At 46.0% G+C, this 17,813-nt stretch overlaps 1 protein-coding gene across 1 annotated transcript in view; it reads right to left on the bottom strand.

Annotated features, from left to right (window-relative positions):
- Positions 1-17,813, bottom strand: part of LOC147100495 (ephrin type-B receptor 2) — a 181,199-nt gene that overhangs the window by 153,864 nt on the left and 9,522 nt on the right. Inside the window, exon 3 of the mRNA XM_085966793.1 lies at positions 10,698-10,806. Within this exon, the coding sequence (XP_085822919.1) occupies positions 10,698-10,806 (109 nt within the window). The remainder of the gene's footprint in view (positions 1-10,697; positions 10,807-17,813) is intronic.

Genomic DNA, 17,813 nt, shown 5'->3' with positions numbered 1-17,813 from the left:
CTGAATTGCCTCCCCCAGCGCTGCGTGTCGGGTCTGCCACTGATCGTGCCCGCTGACCCCCCTGAAAAATTCCCCCCAGAGAGATCAGAGTGGGAGTGGTCCGGAGAATTCCACCTGTCATTTTAATTCTCCGGACTGTTTCCACTCTTCCAGTGTCAACACTGAGTTCAACAATTTCGGATCATAACCTCTGCCCCTATTTTTTCGGACAGCAGCTGTTGTTGATGATTCTGCTATTCCCATTTACACCTCCTCTAGACCCATCTTTTGTTTCTTTACTTGCCCCATTACCATCCCCTTTCGCCTTGCACCACCATCCCTTCAGTCATTTGATCTCTCCTGCCTTCCGCCCTATGGCAGACCTTCCCTTTTGTTCTTCTCTCCCCTCCCCGCCTTTCCCTGCCCCTGCACTTTCTTAAAACCTGTTACATCTCTAACTTTTTCCAGTTCTGACGAAAGGTCATTGACCTGAAACATTGATTTTTTTCTCTCTCCACAGATGCAGCCTGACCTGCCGAGTATTTCCAGCATTTTCTGTTTTTATTTCAGTTTTCCAGCATCCGCAGTATTTTGGTTCTGCGTCTTCACTGTATACTAACAGATTCACAGTTCCCCCAGGGCTGTTCACTGCCTTTGTGTTGATGCTTTGTTGACAATATTTACGTATTGTTGAAGTTGCTCCATTAACAGTGGGTAGCATTTCAGTGGATGTGGCTGATGTGTCACCAACAACATGTTCAGTATGTTTTCAGTCATATATGGGCCTCAAACCAGTGCCGTCAGTAACAGGAACTCAAGGAAACACATCTATGACTCCTGACCACTAATCTCAGCTAGGAAATACTCTCAATAATCTCTTTGTGATATACTTTACTATTTCTTTTTTCTCTATGTAAGAGGCGCTTTAATCCTCCAATAACGCACATGGCTATTTTTTTCCTGATTCGAACGACAAGGGCAAATGAGCATTTTAATAAGGTTGCTAATGTCGGTTTTGTGTCACAATCCTCACTTTATGCTGATTAGAAAATGAGAAGGTGTGATGCTGCGTGAGCCCCTGCATGTGGTGTGAGTACAGAGGGTCTGTGCTGAGTAAAGCTATCTTACTGTCCATTGCTCATTGCTCACATTGAATTCGAGAACGTGATTTCATTGAAGAAGCCCAACACACACGAACATGTGGTTTCACACCTATTGGTTTTGCTTGAAGCAGAGAGCCAGAAAAGGCCTCATCATTTCCACTACGAAAAGAATCATATAATGGGACGAAATGGTGGTTTCAGCAATGTGCTGATTTGTGACCAAATGAGAATAAAATCCCCAAATACTTTTTCACGAAGATTGTTTCTTTGATATCCTCAAAGTTTTGATGCTTCAACTTTGCTCAAACTATTTTTCCTTGGGGCCAATCTTCACTTTCCGCGGGGGTAGGAAAGGACAGAGGTGGAAAGGAAGATCGAACTGGGAGTATAACAGGCGGCCAGACTGCTCCTGCGGGACGCGTGCCCAACAGGAACAGCCTGCTTCCACTGACAGGCTATTGCTCCCTATCAGTTCAAGTATCACACAGTGTGTGAAATAATCTAGGACACTGCCTCACAGCAACAGCAAAGCTGCTAGTTATACTCAAAACTTACATGGAAAATCCACCATGTGTTGCACCACTTCAGCAGATAGCCGCACCAGACATTTTCATAACAAACTAAAGTAAGCAGTGTCCTGACGAAGGATCATCAACCTGAAACGTTGACTCTATTTCTCTCTCCACAGATGCTGCCGGACCTGCTGAGCATTTCCAGCATTGTCTGTTTTTATTTTATATTAAATTAGTAAGCGGGTTTCTTTAATGAACAGAAGGAAGCAACCGAAGTGAGAAATAGAACTCAATTCAGAAACAACAGTTTGGAATCAGTTTGTGAAGGGTTCATCATGCTGCTGACAACTTCCTTACACAACTTGTGATAAGCACATAAGAACATAAGAAATAGGAGCAGGAGTAGGCCAATCGGCCCCTCGAGCCTGCTCCGCCATTCCACTATCACAGAACCATCTCCTGAATCTAACAGAATTAGACACACGAAAGAGGAGCAGGATCAGGCTACACGGCCCCTGGGCCCGCTCCGCTACCCACAGGGCCATGACCATTCCGAACCTAGACTCATGTCCAAATTCCTGCCCGCTCCCCGTAACCCTTAATTCCCTTTACTTCTAGGAAACTGTCTATTTCTGTTTTAAATTTATGTAATGATGTAGCTTCTACAGCTTTTTGGGGCAGCATATTCCATGGACCTACCACCCTCTGAGTGAAGTAGTTCCTCCTCATCTCAGTTTTGAAAGAGCAGCCCCTTATTCTAAGACTATGCCCCCTAGTTCTAGTTTCACCCCTCATCGGGAACATCTTCCCCGCATCCACCCGATCCAACCCCTTCACAATCTTATATGTTTCAATAAGATTGCCTCTCATTCTTCTGAACTCCAATGAGTAGAGTCCCAATCTATTCAACCTCTCCTCATATGTCCATCCCCTCATCCCCGGGATTAACCGAGTGAACCTTCTTTGTACTGACTCGAGAGCAAGTATGTCCTTTCTTAAGTATGGATACCAAAACTGTACGCAGTATTCCAGGTGCGGTCTCACCAATACCTTGTACAACTGAAGCAATACCTCCCTATTTTTATATTCTATCCCCCTAGCAATGAAAGCCAACATTCCATTGGCCTTCTTAATCACTTGCTGCACCTGCATACTAACCTTTTGAGTTTCGTGCACCAGGAACCCCAGATCCCTTTGTACTTCAGTACTTTCCAGTTTCTTGCCATTAAGATAATAACTTGCTCTATGATTTTTCCTGCCAAAGTGCATAACCTCACACTTTCCAGTATTGTATTCCATCTGCCAAATCTCTGCCCACTTACTTAGCCTGTCTATGCCCCCTTGCAGGTTTTTTATGTCCTCCTCACTCACTACTTTCCCTCCCATCTTAGTATCATCTGCAAACTTTGATATGTTACACTCGGTCCCCTCCTCCAAATCGTTAATATAGATTGTAAAGAGTTGGGGACCCAGCACTGACCCCTGCGGAACACCACTAGTTACTGATTGCCAGTCTGAGAATGAACCATTTATCCCAACTCTCTGCCTTCTGTTAGATAGCCAATCCTCTATCCATGCCAGAATATTACCCCCAATCCCATGATTTTTTATCTTAAGCAATAATCTTGTGTGGCACCTTGTCAAATGCCTTTTGGAAGTCTAAATACACTACGTCCACTGGTTCCCCTTTATCCACCCTATATGTTACTTCCTCAAAGAACTCCAGCAAATTTGTCAAACATGACTTCACCCTTCATAAAACCATGCTGACTTTGTCCTATTAAATTATGATTATCCAAATGTCCTGTTACTGTCTCCTTAATAATGGACTCCAAAATTTTACCTAACACAGATGTTAGGCTAACCGGTCTATAGTTTCCAGCCTTCTGTCTACTGCCCTTTTTAAATAAGGGTGTTACATTTGCAGTTTTCCAGTCTGCCGGGACCTTTGCCGAGTCCAGGGAGTTTTGGAAAATTATTACCAATGCATCCACAATCCCTACCGCCACTTCCCTCAAGACCCTAGGATGTAAGCCATCAGGTCCAGGTGATTTATCTGCCTTGAGTCCCATTATTTTACCGAGTATCACTTCCTTAGTGATTTTGATCGTATTTAGCATAACCATTTTGCTACCGTACCCCTGACTTTTGAAAGCGCTCTCCAATCAGTCCCACTCCCTCCTCTTTCCCCATAGCCCTGCAAATTTTCCCCTTCAAATATTTATCCAATTCCCTTTGAAAGTCATTATTAAATCTGCCTCCACCATCCTTTCAGGCAGCGCATTCCAGATCATAACACCTCACTGCGTAAAAAATTCTCCTCACCTCACCTCTGGTTCTTTTGACAATTACCTTAAATCTGTGTCCTCTGGTTACTGATCCATCTGTCACTGGAAACAGCTTTTCATTATTTACCTTATCAAAACCCCTCTTGATTTTGAACACCTCTATTAAATCTCCCCTTAACCTTCGCTGCTCTAAGGAGAACAATCCCAGCTCCTCCAGTCTCTCCACATAACTGAAGTCCCTCGTTCCTGGTACCATTCTAGTAAATCTCCTCCGCACCCTCTCCAAGGCCTTGACATCCTTACTAAAGTGTGGTGCTGTGGCAGAACCACTGAATGACTCTGGCTAACTGTATATAATTCTCTTTAACAATGTTCTAACACCAGCCTAAACCTGTACCATTGTGTTAGGCATTACTGTGTTTTGTATATAGAGTTTGCATGTACGGGGTGTGGCCCCTTTAAGAGCGCGGGAAAACACGGGCAAACGCGATGACGTCACGTCGCAAACCACGGGGCTGCCCAGGCAGTCCTCGTGGCATCTCCGTTGAGTAAAGACCTGTTTAATTGTTCTCTTGTGTCGATCTCCGTTATTCGTTGGAATTCGTTAATTCCTGCAGTGCCCAGAATTGGACACAATACTCCAGCTGGGGCCTAACCAGTGTTTTATAAAGGTTTAGCATAATTCCCTTGTTTTTTGTAACTCTATTCCTCCATTAATAAAGCCAAGGATCCCATATGCTTTTTTAATACACTGCCCCGGGTCTCCCTGTTCCTGCACCCTCTTTAAAATTGTACCATTTAGTTCATGTTGCCTCTCCTCATTCTTTATACCAAAATTAATCACTTCATACTTTTCTGCATTAAATTCCATCTGCCATGTATCTGACCATTTCACCTGTCTGTCTATATCCTCCTGAAGCCTGTTACTATCCTCCTCGCTGTTTACTACATTTCCGAGTTTTGTGTCATCTGCAAACTTTGAAATTATGTCCTGCATACCCAGGTCCAGGTGATTAATATCTATCAAAAAGATCAGTGGTTCTAATACCGATCCCTCGGGGGCACCACTGCACACTTCCCTTCATTCTGATAAACAACCGCTCACCACTATTCTCTGCTTCATGTCCCTTGGCTAATTTCGTACCCACACAGCCACTGCCCCTTTAATCGCATAGGCTTCATTTTGTAACATGCTCATTTTGAAAGTCCCTATGCACAACATCAACCAAACTGCCCTCATCAATACTCTCCGTTATTTCAAAGAAATCAGCTAAGTTAGTCAAACATGATTTGTCCGTAACAAATCCACGCTGACTTCTATTTATTAACACATTTTTTCAAGTGCCAATTCATTTTTCCCCCCTGATTAATGTCTTTAAAAGTTTCCCCACCACCGATGTTAGGCTGACTGGCCTGTCATTGCCGGGTTTATCCCTCTCCCCTTTTTTGAACAGGGCTGTAACATTTGCAATCCTCCAGTCCTCTGTTATCTAAGGAGGGTTGGAAGATTGTGACCAGAGTCTCCGCAATTTCCAACCTTACATCCCTCGGCAACCTAGGATGCATCCCATCCGGCCGGCCGGCTGACTTCTCTACTTTGAACAATGTCAACCTTTTAAGTACCTTGTCGTTATCTATTTTTATCCTATCCAATTTCTCTACTACCTCCTTCTTTACTGTGACATTAGCAGCATCCTCCTCTCTAGTGAAGACAGATACAAGTATTCATTTAGTACCTCGGCCATGCCCTCTGCCTCCGCAAGATCTCCTTGTGGTCCTGAATCACTCCCTTCCTTTGACTGCCATTTTACTATTTAAATGTTTATAAAATGCTTTTGGGTTTCCTTTTATGTTAGCTGCTAATCTATTCTCATACTCCTTCTTTATCCCTTTTATTCCCTTGTTCAGTTTTCCCCTGTATTCTATGTATTTTGCTTGATTCTCTACTGTATTCTGTACCTGATATTTAGTCATAAACCTCTATTTTTGTTTAATTTTAACCTCTATATCATTAGTTATCCAGGAAGCTCTAGCTTTGGATGCCCTTCCTTTCCCCCTCATGGGAATGTGATTTGTCTATACACTAACTATCTCCTCTTTGAAGGCCTCCCATTGCTCATTTACTGTTTTGCCTGCCAATCTTTGATTCCAATCCACCTGGGTCTGATCCCTTTTCAACTCACTGAAATTAGTCCTCCTCCAGTTGAGTATTTTGACATTTGATTTTTCCTTGTCCTTTTCCATAACTACACTAAGCCTAATGACATTGTGATCACTATTTCCCAAATGCCTCCCCACTGAAATATGCTCCACTTGCCCCACTTCATTCTCCAGAACCAGATCCTTGTTGGGCTGGAAACACACTGATCAAGAAAGTTCTCTTGTACACGTTTCAGTAATTCCTCCCCCTCTTTGCCCTTTACACTGCTATTTTCCCAGTCTATATTAGGATAATGGAAGTCCCCCATTAGCACTACGCTAAGGTACTTGCCTCTTTCTGCAATTTGCCCGCAAATTTACCCTTCTATCTCCTTCCCACTCTTTGGTGGCCTATAGTATGCACCCAGCAGCGTAATAGGTCCTGTATAAGATTGATTCACGAGATTGATTCCTGGGATGGCGGGACTGTCGTATGAGAAGAGATTGAGTAAACTAGGCCTGTATTCTCTTGAATTCAGAAGAATGAGTGGGGATCTCATTGAAGCATACAAAATTATTACAGGGCTTGATAGGATGGATGCTGGGAGAATGTTTCCCTTAGCTGGGGAGTCTAGAACCAGGGGCCACAGCCTCAAGATAAAGGGTAGGCCATTCAGGACTGAGATGAGAAGAAATTTCTTCACACAGAGGGTGGTGAATCTTTGGAATTCTCTACCCCAGAGGGCTGCGAAGGCTCAGTCATTGGGTATATTCAAAACAGAAGTCGATAGATTTCTGACTAGTAAGAGCATCAAGGGATATGGCGATAGGGCCGGTGAATGGAGTTGAGGCAGAAGATCAGCCATGATCTCACTGAATGGCGGAGCAGGCTAGAAGGGCCGAATGGCCTACTCCTGCTCCTATTTCTTATGTTCTTATGTAACATAAGAAATAAGAGTAGGCCATACGGCCCATCGAGCCTGCTCCGCCATTCAATAAGATCATGGCTGATCATCGACCTCAACTCCACTTTCCCGCCCGATCTTCCTTAATTCTAACCAAATAGATTCTGACTTTGAACTCTCAAGTACATCATCCCTTTCCAGTGCTGTAACATTAGCCAGAAATATTAAGTCCCCATTCATTCCCCCTGTTTGAGCCAGGTCTCCGTTATTGCCACTATATCAGAATCCCATGTGGCTACTTGTGTCTGCAGCTCAGGAGCTTTATTTACCACGCCCCTTGCATTTATGCACATGCACACCAATCCCATCTTAGTCTGTCTCACATCTCCCTCTATCTGATCCTTCTATTTCTGAACTACTCTTTATTCTAATGGTGTTTGACTCTCCCAGTCCTGTGTGCACCTTGTCTCTCCTCTCTAATGCTTCATCCTAGTGCCCCTGCCCCATCCAAATTAGTTTATACCCTCCCCCACAGAACTAGTAAACCTTGTGAGGGCCTTGGTCCCAGCCCTATTGAGATGCAACCCCGATCATATTGTACAGGTCCGTCCTACCCCAGAACTGGTTCTAAAGCCCCAGGAATCTGAAGCCCTCCCTCCTGCACCATCTCTCCAGCCATGCGTTAACCTGTTTTACCTCGCTGTTCCTATACTCACTAGCATGTGGCACTGGGAGTAATCCTGAGATTACTACCTTTGAGTTCTGCTCTTTAACTTCCTCCCTAGCTCCTGAAACTCTGTCTGCAGGACCTCAGCCCTTTTCCTACCTATGCCACTGGTTCCAACATGGACCACGACTCCTGGCTGTTCCCCTTCCTCCCCAAAATGTTCTGCAGCCGTTCGGTGATGTCCTTTACCCTGGCACCAGGGAGGCAACACACCGTGCCGGACTCACATCGGCAGTTGCAGAAATGCCTAGCTATCCCCTGACTACTGAATCCCTTATGACCACTGCATTTCTACACTTCACTCCCCTGTGCAGTTCTTTGGCCCATGGTGCTGTGGATGTGCTCTAGGCTGCACTCCCCCGAGGTGTCATCCCCCTTCAGCGCTGAGAATTTTGTAGGGTGTGTGAAGGGGCCGATTAGGGACCAAAAAGGAGACCATGTGAAGGCAGGGAGCATTGCTGAGGTACTAAATAAGTATGTTGCATCTACATTACATAGGATTACATAGGATATACAGCACAGAAACAAGCCATTCGGCCCAACCAGTCCATGCCGGCATTTATGCTCCACTCGAGCCTCCTCCCATCTTTCCTCATCTAACTCTATCAGCATAACCCTCGATTCCCTTCTCCCTCATATGCTTATCTAGCCTCCCCTTAAATGCATCTCGTGATAATTCCCACATCCTGTTTCATTCCTCCTTGCAGATGCAAACTATCTTTATTGACTTCTGGACCTCTGATCCTCATTGTTGATGTAGCTCTCATAGAAACATAGAAGATAGGAGCAGGAGTAGGCCATTCGGCCCTTTGAGCCTGCTCCGCCATTCAACGAGATCATGGCTGATCATCCAAACCCTAGCACCCAGTCCCTACACCGACAGCCATCCCACCCAAGCCCTATCCCCGTAACCCCATAACCCCACGTATTTAATACCCCCTAACACTAAGGGCCAATTTTTATCATGGCCAATCAACCTAACCCACACATCTTTGGACATCTCCTGGTGATTCACCTGCTGCACTGTATTCTCATCCATTATTCCAGCTCACACATTGCTACATTAATGAATTTGTGCAGAAACTTGAACTGTAACCTAATTCCAGAAAACTAACGCAATTTTGAGCACAATTTGCGCCCAGATGCTGATTGCACCCAAAGCAGAAACTCTATCCCCAAGGTATCTATTAAGCTATTTAGATACTAGCTACTATTCACAGAATCATTCTGTTCTTCCAATCAGCTTAAACCTTTCCAAGTGCTTATTTGCTCTGTCTTTGATGATGGATTCAAGCAATGTTCACGTTATTCAGGTTCAGCTCACAGGCCTGTAGCCATTTATTTTGCCCTTTCTCCTATATTGAATAATGGTATAACATTCACTACCTACCGATGCTCTGGTACGACTCCCAGCTTTGCTAGATTATAACTAATGCAATTTCCTCATCTATTTCTTCCATCCTCAGGTGGAAAACATCTGGGACGAGCTTCAATTCCACTAGTTTATCGGATTCAATTTGTCTCCTGCAAGTTCCTCTCTTCCACTAAGCTCTCGTCTTCTGGTATTGCACTCTCCTCGTTCACTGGATGGTTTAGTGGAGTTTCTACGTCCACATGCTCGGCTAGTGTCACACCAAAAGCTTTTACTTTTAAAGCTCAGATCTGGCCTTTATAATGACCTTCCACAGAGTTTGGTATTTTTAATTACTGAAGGTCTTCCAAGATCTGTTTTCCAATTCTAGTAGTATAAGCAGTACTGTCACATTGATACTGGAATGACACCAGTTGAAACACTGGCAAAAAAAAAGTAATGTTGGGTAGGGGTAGGGAAGGAAGGAAGAGGGATAAAAGTATATGTGCCACTTGGCATGGGTGTTAAAGAGCATGAACAGTAAACGCTGGATCAATGGCTGCACCTACTGGGAGTATCCATTGGTAAACAGATTGAAGTGTTTGATTGGTAGCAATGACAAGGGAGAGACAGTGGAAAACAAAGAGCTGGGAGTTGGGAGCTTAGACCTGGGAGCCTGGAAGGATGGACCTTGGAGCCGGAAGCTTGAACCTTGTTGGAACTGGAAACCTTGATCTTGGAGCTGGGATTCTGGACAGAAGATAGGTGACCTGTAGGAGTTAGTGTTGGGTAGAAAGGAGATAGTTAGGTCCTGTAGTCTCATGGAGACCTCGCTCAAGGGATGAAAATTAGGATTCAGGACATTTAAACAATAATAAAGGAAAAGGGTAGTTTTTAAGGCACATTTCTGGCTCTGTGTTTTATGTGCTTGGGTTAGGAATATAGGAAAAGGAGGCCATTCAGCCCCTCGAGCCTGTTCCGCCATTCAATTAGATAATGGCTGAGCTATATCTTAACTCCTAGGTTGGTTAACCTCTGGTGGAACAGACTGAGCTACACACAATGACCCCCACTGAGTATTCATACACATAAAAACAATTCCCAGACCCGAAACGTTAACTCCGTTTCTCTCTCCACGAATGCTGCCTGGCCTGCTGAGTGTTTCCAGCATTTTCTGTTGTTATTCTATCGTAGAGTTTTATGTACAAAACGAGTCGTGATATTTGTGGAACAATCTTGTTGCATTTGGAGACTGGTCAGAACTCCTTGAGTCGTGTCAAGGATTCTACACTGGCTGGGCAGAAATGCATTCCATGGAGCACATATCCTGAGGCTGCAGCACTGTGGCTGCACTGAAGCAGAATTGCACAGCCCCCCCAGAGCAATGGAGCAAGAAAAACACTGCGGGCACGTGCAAGCTCTCATTAATTCATTGGTGTACCACCAGCCCCATACAGAGAGACAGAGACAAAATCTCACCAGTTCCTAAACTAAACAAACAATAAACTAGCCATTCAATCATTAGTGCATCACCGAGAGCTCATCTGTAAAAGCCAGTAGGCACATTGCTAGATTTCAAAGGAATTCTTAATTGAAGGAAGCACATGATACTATCCACAGGATTGAACTGCACAAGGGGTCATGCAACAGAAAGAATCACAATGTTTGGAAGATTATGGAAGAATTGTGTTACCTGTTGCAAACGATGAGAATGACGACAACAGCAATTATGAAGACCAGGCCAGCAGCTGCCGATCCGATGATGAGGGGGAGCTTCTCCTGTAGACTGGTCTGGTATTCAGCTACAAAGAAACACAGGCAGTAAATGGGGTATCCATGGCAGCTTTAGGCCATAGTTACTGCAATTCCCTCCTTTATTTCCTTAAGGATCCTCGGATGCATTTCATCCTTGTTTTCAAATCCCTCCATGGCCTCGCCTCCTCATCTCTCTAATCTCCTCCAGCCCTATAATCCCCCTAGACCTCTGCGCTCCACTTATTCTGGCCTTTTGAACATCCCCGATTTGAAATGCTCCACCATTGGCGGTCGTGCCTTTAGCTGCCCAGGTCCCAAGCTCTGGAATTCCCTCCCTAAATCTTTCCACCTCTCCACTTCTCTTTCCTCCTTTAAGATGCTCCTTAAATCCGACCTCTTCGACCAAGCCTTTGATCATCTGTCCTAACATCTCATTATATGGCTCGGCGTCAAATTTTGTTTTTTTTGATGACACTCCTGTGAAATGCCTCGGAACATTTTATTATGTTAAAGGCGCTATATAAATATAAGTTGTTGTTTGTTGTTGTTGAGCTCTGAGATTTAGTCACCTTACATTAGCACAGCTGTTCGGCACCATGCTGGCAGTAATGTGAGTCGAATCTCAGCTTAGAGAGAAAGAACTCGCATATCTATAGCACCTTTCATTACCTCATGATGTTCTAAATCGCTTTACAGCCAATGAAGTACTTTTGAAGTGCAGTCACTGCTGTAATGTAGGAAACGCAGCAGCCAATTTGCACACAGCAAGATCCCACAAACAGCAGAAAATAAATGACCAGATTGTCTGTTTTAGGTCAAAGGTAAAATAATTTGGATGCTGGAAATCTGAAATAAAAACAGAAACCAACTCCACAGGTCAGAGAGCATCTGTGGAGAGAGAAACAGAGTTAACGAGGGGAATGTTAACCTAGTGGAGCACGTGGGTTTGGCCGCGGGTGGAGGGTTAAAACCGGCAAAAGTGTCAGCGTGTCGGGAAGCCGGCTCCAACCTGCCGACTTCCATGTTTAATTCGAGCGCTTTAGGCTGCTTGTGTGCAACTCCCTTGAAGAGGCGGGCTGTCTATTAACATATGCTAATCATTCAATTAGAGCGATATTTCAGCACAGTTTCAAATTTAACAGCGCATCCATGGGTTTCCTGGGTTTCCAGAAACTCGCCAATGAAAGCAAAGCGAGAGCACAGCAGCAATTGAGGGGACTGAATCAATCTGATGGAAATACTGCAATAAATACTCAGTACTCACAGCTGCTTTCTTACCTGCTAGAGGGAAAGGGTTTGTTCACAGTACTTTCGCTGAGAGTTTACTTTCTACACGTTGGAAGTTTTCTGAATCACATCAGGATGGATGGCGCTATGGCTGAATTAGATTGGGCCTCGGACACAACCAGCACCAGCAGCAGTAACAGCCGGCTGTTCAGAGATCTGTAGCTGGACATCAGAGACGGGAGCTGGAGAGAGGGCAGCAGCCGAGAGGGGTGCAGCTCGCAGGAGGCTCTACTCACGGCACAAGGTCTACAGGCAGAGGCTGAGTTTCCTTGACATTTTGGAACAGCAGTGTTTCAGGAGGCTCAGGTTGTCGCACAGGTGGTTGCAGACATCTGCAGCTTGCTGGAACAAGACCTGCTGCCTGCTGGACCTGCTTTACCAGTGGTTGTCAAAGTCACCACCGCCCTCAACATTTTTGCCTCCGGATCCTTCCTGTGCTCTGCCGGAGACATATCCTGGATCTCCCAGTCAGCAGCCCATAAGACAAGTGACTGATGGCTTTGTTTGCCAGGGCCGGAAATTATGTCACCTTTGCCTGCGATGACACCAGTCAGAATGAGCGGGCGCTCCGGTTTGTGTCTCTAGCTGGCTTCCCACAGGTGCAGGGCATCATCGTGGCAATCCGGGCACCCCCAGATAAACTCAGGAGTATTCGTCAACCGCAAGGGCTTCCACTCCATCAATGTGCAGCTGCTGTGTAACCACAAAAAGATATTTCTGCAGGCGTGCAGCCGATTCCCGGGGAGCTGCCACGATGCTTTTGTCCTGCGGTAGTCCAAGCTCCCTGGCGTCTTCTGACTTGCAAGCAGACTTAAGAGGTGGCTGTTGGGGGACAAGGGAGACTTCAAACTTGGCTGATGACACCGGTCAGAAACCCGACCAATGGAGACCAACAGCGCTACAATGAATGCCATATGACCACCAGACGTGTGATCGAACAAGCCATTGGCATGCTGAAGATGCGCTTCAGGTGTCTAGACAGATCTGGAGGCGCCCTTCAGTGCGCACCAGCCAGGGCCTCCACAATGGTGGTGGTGTGCTGCGCTCTTCACAACATTGCGCAACAGCGAGGTTTGGACCTGCAGGAGGAACAAGGCCCAGAGCTCAGATCCCTCTTGGATGATTCGGAGGAGGAAGGTTAAGATGAGGAGAAGGAAGATGGTGAGGGCAATGCACCTCCAGCTGCTCACATTGCTGCCCGGAATGCCGGCAAGGCACTTATTAATGCCAGGTTCACTTAGGTTGCACCAATGGAGCGATGTCTGAAGCAGCGGCCACTCCTCCCGCTCCCCACCCCCCCAATGCCACAACGCAGTCCTGCAAACAACCAACCACCCCTAGCACATCCCCCCCATTGGTCCCCGTCAATTCATATCTTCCCATTCATCATCAAACAAGTTAAAAGGCGACTTGCCACCCAGCAACCAAGAATGGGCAAGATGGGAAAGTGGTGCAAAAAAAATAAAATTTATGTGATTCTACTAAAGAACAGAAACTTAACAACACAACATTTTCTCAGACACCCGTGTGCATATGGATTTGTCCTGCTTTTTGTGGACAGGACATACCTGGGCAATAACTGGCCCATAGCCTTTGCTGTATCCAGTGCACTCAGCCATTTCTTGGTATGACGTGGAGTGAATCGAATTGGCTGAAGACTGGCTTCTGTAATGGTGGGGACCTCAGGAAGAGGATCATACACTCGGCACTTCCGGCGGAAGATGGTTGTGAACGCTTCAGACTTGTTTTTTGCACTCACGCTGGGCTCTGCCATCATTGAGGATGGGGATGTTCATGGAGCCTCCTCCTCCCGTTAGTTGTTAAATTGTCCACCACCATTCATATTGGCTGTGGCAGGACTGCAGAGCTTTGATCTGATCCATTGGTTGTGGGATCACTTAGCTCGGTCTATTGCATGCTGCTTCCACTGCTTAGCATTCATGTAGTCCTGTGTTGTAGCTTCACCAAGTTGGCACTTCATTTTCAGATACACCTGATGCTGCTCCTGTCATGCTCTTCTACACTCCTCATTTAACCAAGATTGGTCCCCTGGCTTGATGATAATGGCAGAGTGAGGGATATGCCCAGGCCATGAGGTTACAGATTGTGGTGGAATACAATTCTGCTGCTGCTGATGGCCCACAGCTTCTCATGGATGCCCAGTTTTGAGCTGTTAGATGTGTTCTGAACCTATCACATTTAGCATGGTGGTAGTGCCACACAAGACGGGACATTGACAAGTGTGAAGACGGGACATTGTCTCCACAAGGACTGTGCGGTGGTCACTGCTACCGATGGACAGATGCATCTGCTAAAGGTAGATTGGCGAGGAAGAGGTCAAATATCTTATTTCCTCATGTTGGTTCTCTCACATGCCCAGTCTGCAGTTACGTCCTTCAGGGCTCGGCCAGCTCGGTCAGTAGTGATGCTACCGAGCCACTCTTGGTGATGGACATTGATCTGCCACTTAGAGTACATTCTGTGCTTTTGCTACTGTCTGTGCCTCCTTCAAGTGGTGTGCAACGTGGAGGAGTACTGATTCATCAGCTGACGGGGATGATAGGTGGTAATCAGCGGGAGGTTTCCTTGCCCGTGTTTCACCTGAAGCCATGAGACTTCATGGGATCCTGAGTCTTCCTCAACCCTTACATTACCGTCTTGCCCCTCTTCATTTCCTAGTACTAGATACAGCACAGCCTCTGTCCTTGTTGAACGACAAACATACTGATCTAAAAAGCAGTCCTGTATACAGTGTACAAACTCTTTCTTTTTATCGAAGAATAAGGGGTAAGATTTTAGGACTGAGATGAGGAGGAATTTCTTCACCCAGAGAGTGGTGAACCTGTGGAATTCTCTACCACAGAAGGCAGTTGAGGCCAATTCATTAAATATATTCAAGAAGGAGTTGGATATATTTCTTGAGGCTAAAGGGATCAAGGGATATGGGGAGAAAGCAGGGACAGGGTACTGAATTTGGATGATCAGCCATGATCTCATTAAATGGCGGAGCGGGCTCGAGGGGCCGAATGGCCTACTCCTGCTCCTATCTTCTATGTTTCTATTAATCTTACCCCAGTCTATTTTGGGATGACGAAAGTCACCCATTATTATGACCCTGTTGATGCTCCATTTTTCCTTTAACTTGTTTACTTATCTCTAGCACCTCTCCACTCTTCTGTCTATAATATATTCCCTTCTTATTCCTTAACTCTATCCAATTGATTCAAGTTTTTCAGCATCCCCTTATCATCCATACATTCTGGAATGATGTCTTCGCCACTGCCACCCCACCACCCTTTCTGCTCCTCGATCCCTCCTAAATACCTGGGAACTGGGAATGTTTGGATTTTTGTTCTGTCCTAACCCATGTCACGTCTCTGTTAACATTACTATATTATCCCCCTCTCAGTCACCAATTTTATTCAGAATTTACTCTGCGCATTTTCATTCAGACAACTCAGCCATGTCCCTGTCGGTTTGGCGATCTTACTCATTTTAATCCCTCTGATCTGTTCTTTATTATCTTCCTGTTTCTCTTTTTTTCCTTTCTCTGATGCTTTGTCCCTTTTGCTTTCCTTTCTTTTTGCTTAACTTGTTTTTAACCCCCCAACATCAATAGTTACTCTCCCCGGGAGGACATTGGCCCCAGTCTGGTTCAGGTGAAGCCCGCCCTTCCTGCACAGGCTACTCCTGCCCGAGAACTGGTCCCAATGTCCCAGGAATCTGAACCCTTCCCTCCAACAATGTCTCTCCAGCTGCACATTTACCTCTCTTATACTGAGTAGCGTACGACTGGCATCCAGGAGCCTTTGAGAGCCACTCTTGGCCTATTTTCTTTCTTCTCCTTTGCTTGACCTGGCACTTCAGACCTTTGAAGTAACTTACCTTATTTCTATTCACTCTTGCTGAGAAAGTGTCTGCCTTCCTGTGCCTGACCACATGCTGACCAGAGACACGAGGGCTGATTTCACCAATCCCGATGACTAGTGACACATACCCAAACAGCTGGTGAGCAGGCGGTGCCCTGTGACTGGAATGGTGAGCAGGCAGTGCTCTGTGACTGGGATGGTGAGCAGGCAGTGCTCTGTGACTGGAATGGTGAACAGGGGGTGCTCTGTGACTGGAATGGTGAGCAGGGGGTGCCCTGTGACTGGAATGGTGAGCAGGCGGTGCTCTGTGACTGGGATGGTGAGCAGGCGGTGCTCTGTGACTGGGATGGTGAACAGGGGGTGCTCTGTGTCTGGGATGGTGAGCAGGCGGTGCTCTGTGACTGGAATGGTGAGCAGGGGGTGCTCTGTGACTGGAATGGTGAGCAGGGGGTGCTCTGTGACTGGAATGGTGAGCAGGCGGTGCTCTGTGACTGGAATGGTGAGCAGGGGGTGCTCTGTGACTGGAATGGTGAGCAGGCGGTGCTCTGTGACTGGGATGGTGAGCAGGCAGTGCTCTGTGACTGGAATGGTGAGCATAGAAACATAGAAGATAGGAGCAGGAGTAGGCCATTCGGCCCCTCGAGCCTGCTCCGCCATTCAATGAGATCATGGCTGATCATCCAAATTCAGTACCCTGTCCCTGCTTTCTCCCCAAATCCCTTGATCCCTTTAGCCTTAAGAAATATATCTAACTCCTCCTTGAATATATTTAATGAATTGGCCTCAACTGCCTTCTGTGGTAGAGAATTCCACAGGTTCACCACTCTCTGGGTGAAGAAATTCCTCCTCATCTCAGTCCTAAATGGCTTACCCCTGATCCTTAGACTGTGACCCCTGGTTCTGGACTCCCCGACCATCGGGAACATTCTTTCTGCATCTAGTCTCTCTAGTCCTGTTAGAATTTTATAAGTTTCAATGAGATCCCCTCTCATTCTTCTAAACTCTAGCGAATATAAGCCTAATCAACCCAATCTCTGTTCATGCGTCATTCCTGCCATCCCAGGTATCAGTCTGGTGAATCTTTGCTGCACTCCCTCCATGGCAAGAACATCCTTCCTCAGATAAGGCGACCAAAACTGCACACAATACTCAAGGTGTGGTCTCACCAAGGCCCTGTACAACTGCAGCAAGGCATCCTTGTTCCTGTACTCGAATCCTCTCACTATGAAGGCCAACATACCATTTGCCTTCTTAACCGCCTGCTGCACCTGCATGCTGACCTTCAGCGACTGGTGCATAAGGACACCCAGGTCTCATTGCACTTCCTCTTTTCCCAATCTATTGCCGTTCAGATAATAATCTGTCTTCCTGTTTTTGCCACCAAAGTGGATAACCTCGCATTCATCCACATTATACTGCATCTGCCCAATCACCCAACCTCTCCAAATCATACTGGAGTTTCTCTGCATCCTCCTCACAGTACACATGCCCACCCAGCTTTGTGTTGTCTGAAAACTTGGAGATATTACATCTAGTTCCCTCGTCTAGGTCATTAATATATATTGTGAATAGCTGGGGTCCTAGCACTGATCCCTGCGGTACCCCACTAGTCACTGCCTGCCACTCGGAAAAAGGCCCGTTTATTCCAACTCTTTGCTTCCTGTCTGCCAACCAGTTCTCTATCCAAGTCAGTACCTTACCCCCAATCCCATGTGCCTTAAATTTACACGCTAATCTCTTATGCGGGACCTTATCGAAAGCCTTCTGAAAGTCAAAATACACCACATCCACTGGTTCTCCCTGATCTATTCTACAGGTTAAATCCTCAAAAAATTCCAGTAGATTAGTCAAGCACGATTTACCTTTTGTAAATCCATGTTGACTTTGTCCGATCCTGT

Source organism: Somniosus microcephalus, chromosome 25 (genome assembly GCF_052327205.1).
Source record: "Somniosus microcephalus isolate GS21.2 chromosome 25, FLI_Smic_1.0, whole genome shotgun sequence".
Taxonomy (NCBI): domain Eukaryota; kingdom Metazoa; phylum Chordata; class Chondrichthyes; order Squaliformes; family Somniosidae; genus Somniosus; species Somniosus microcephalus.
This window is presented reverse-complemented; position numbering and strand designations above follow the sequence as displayed.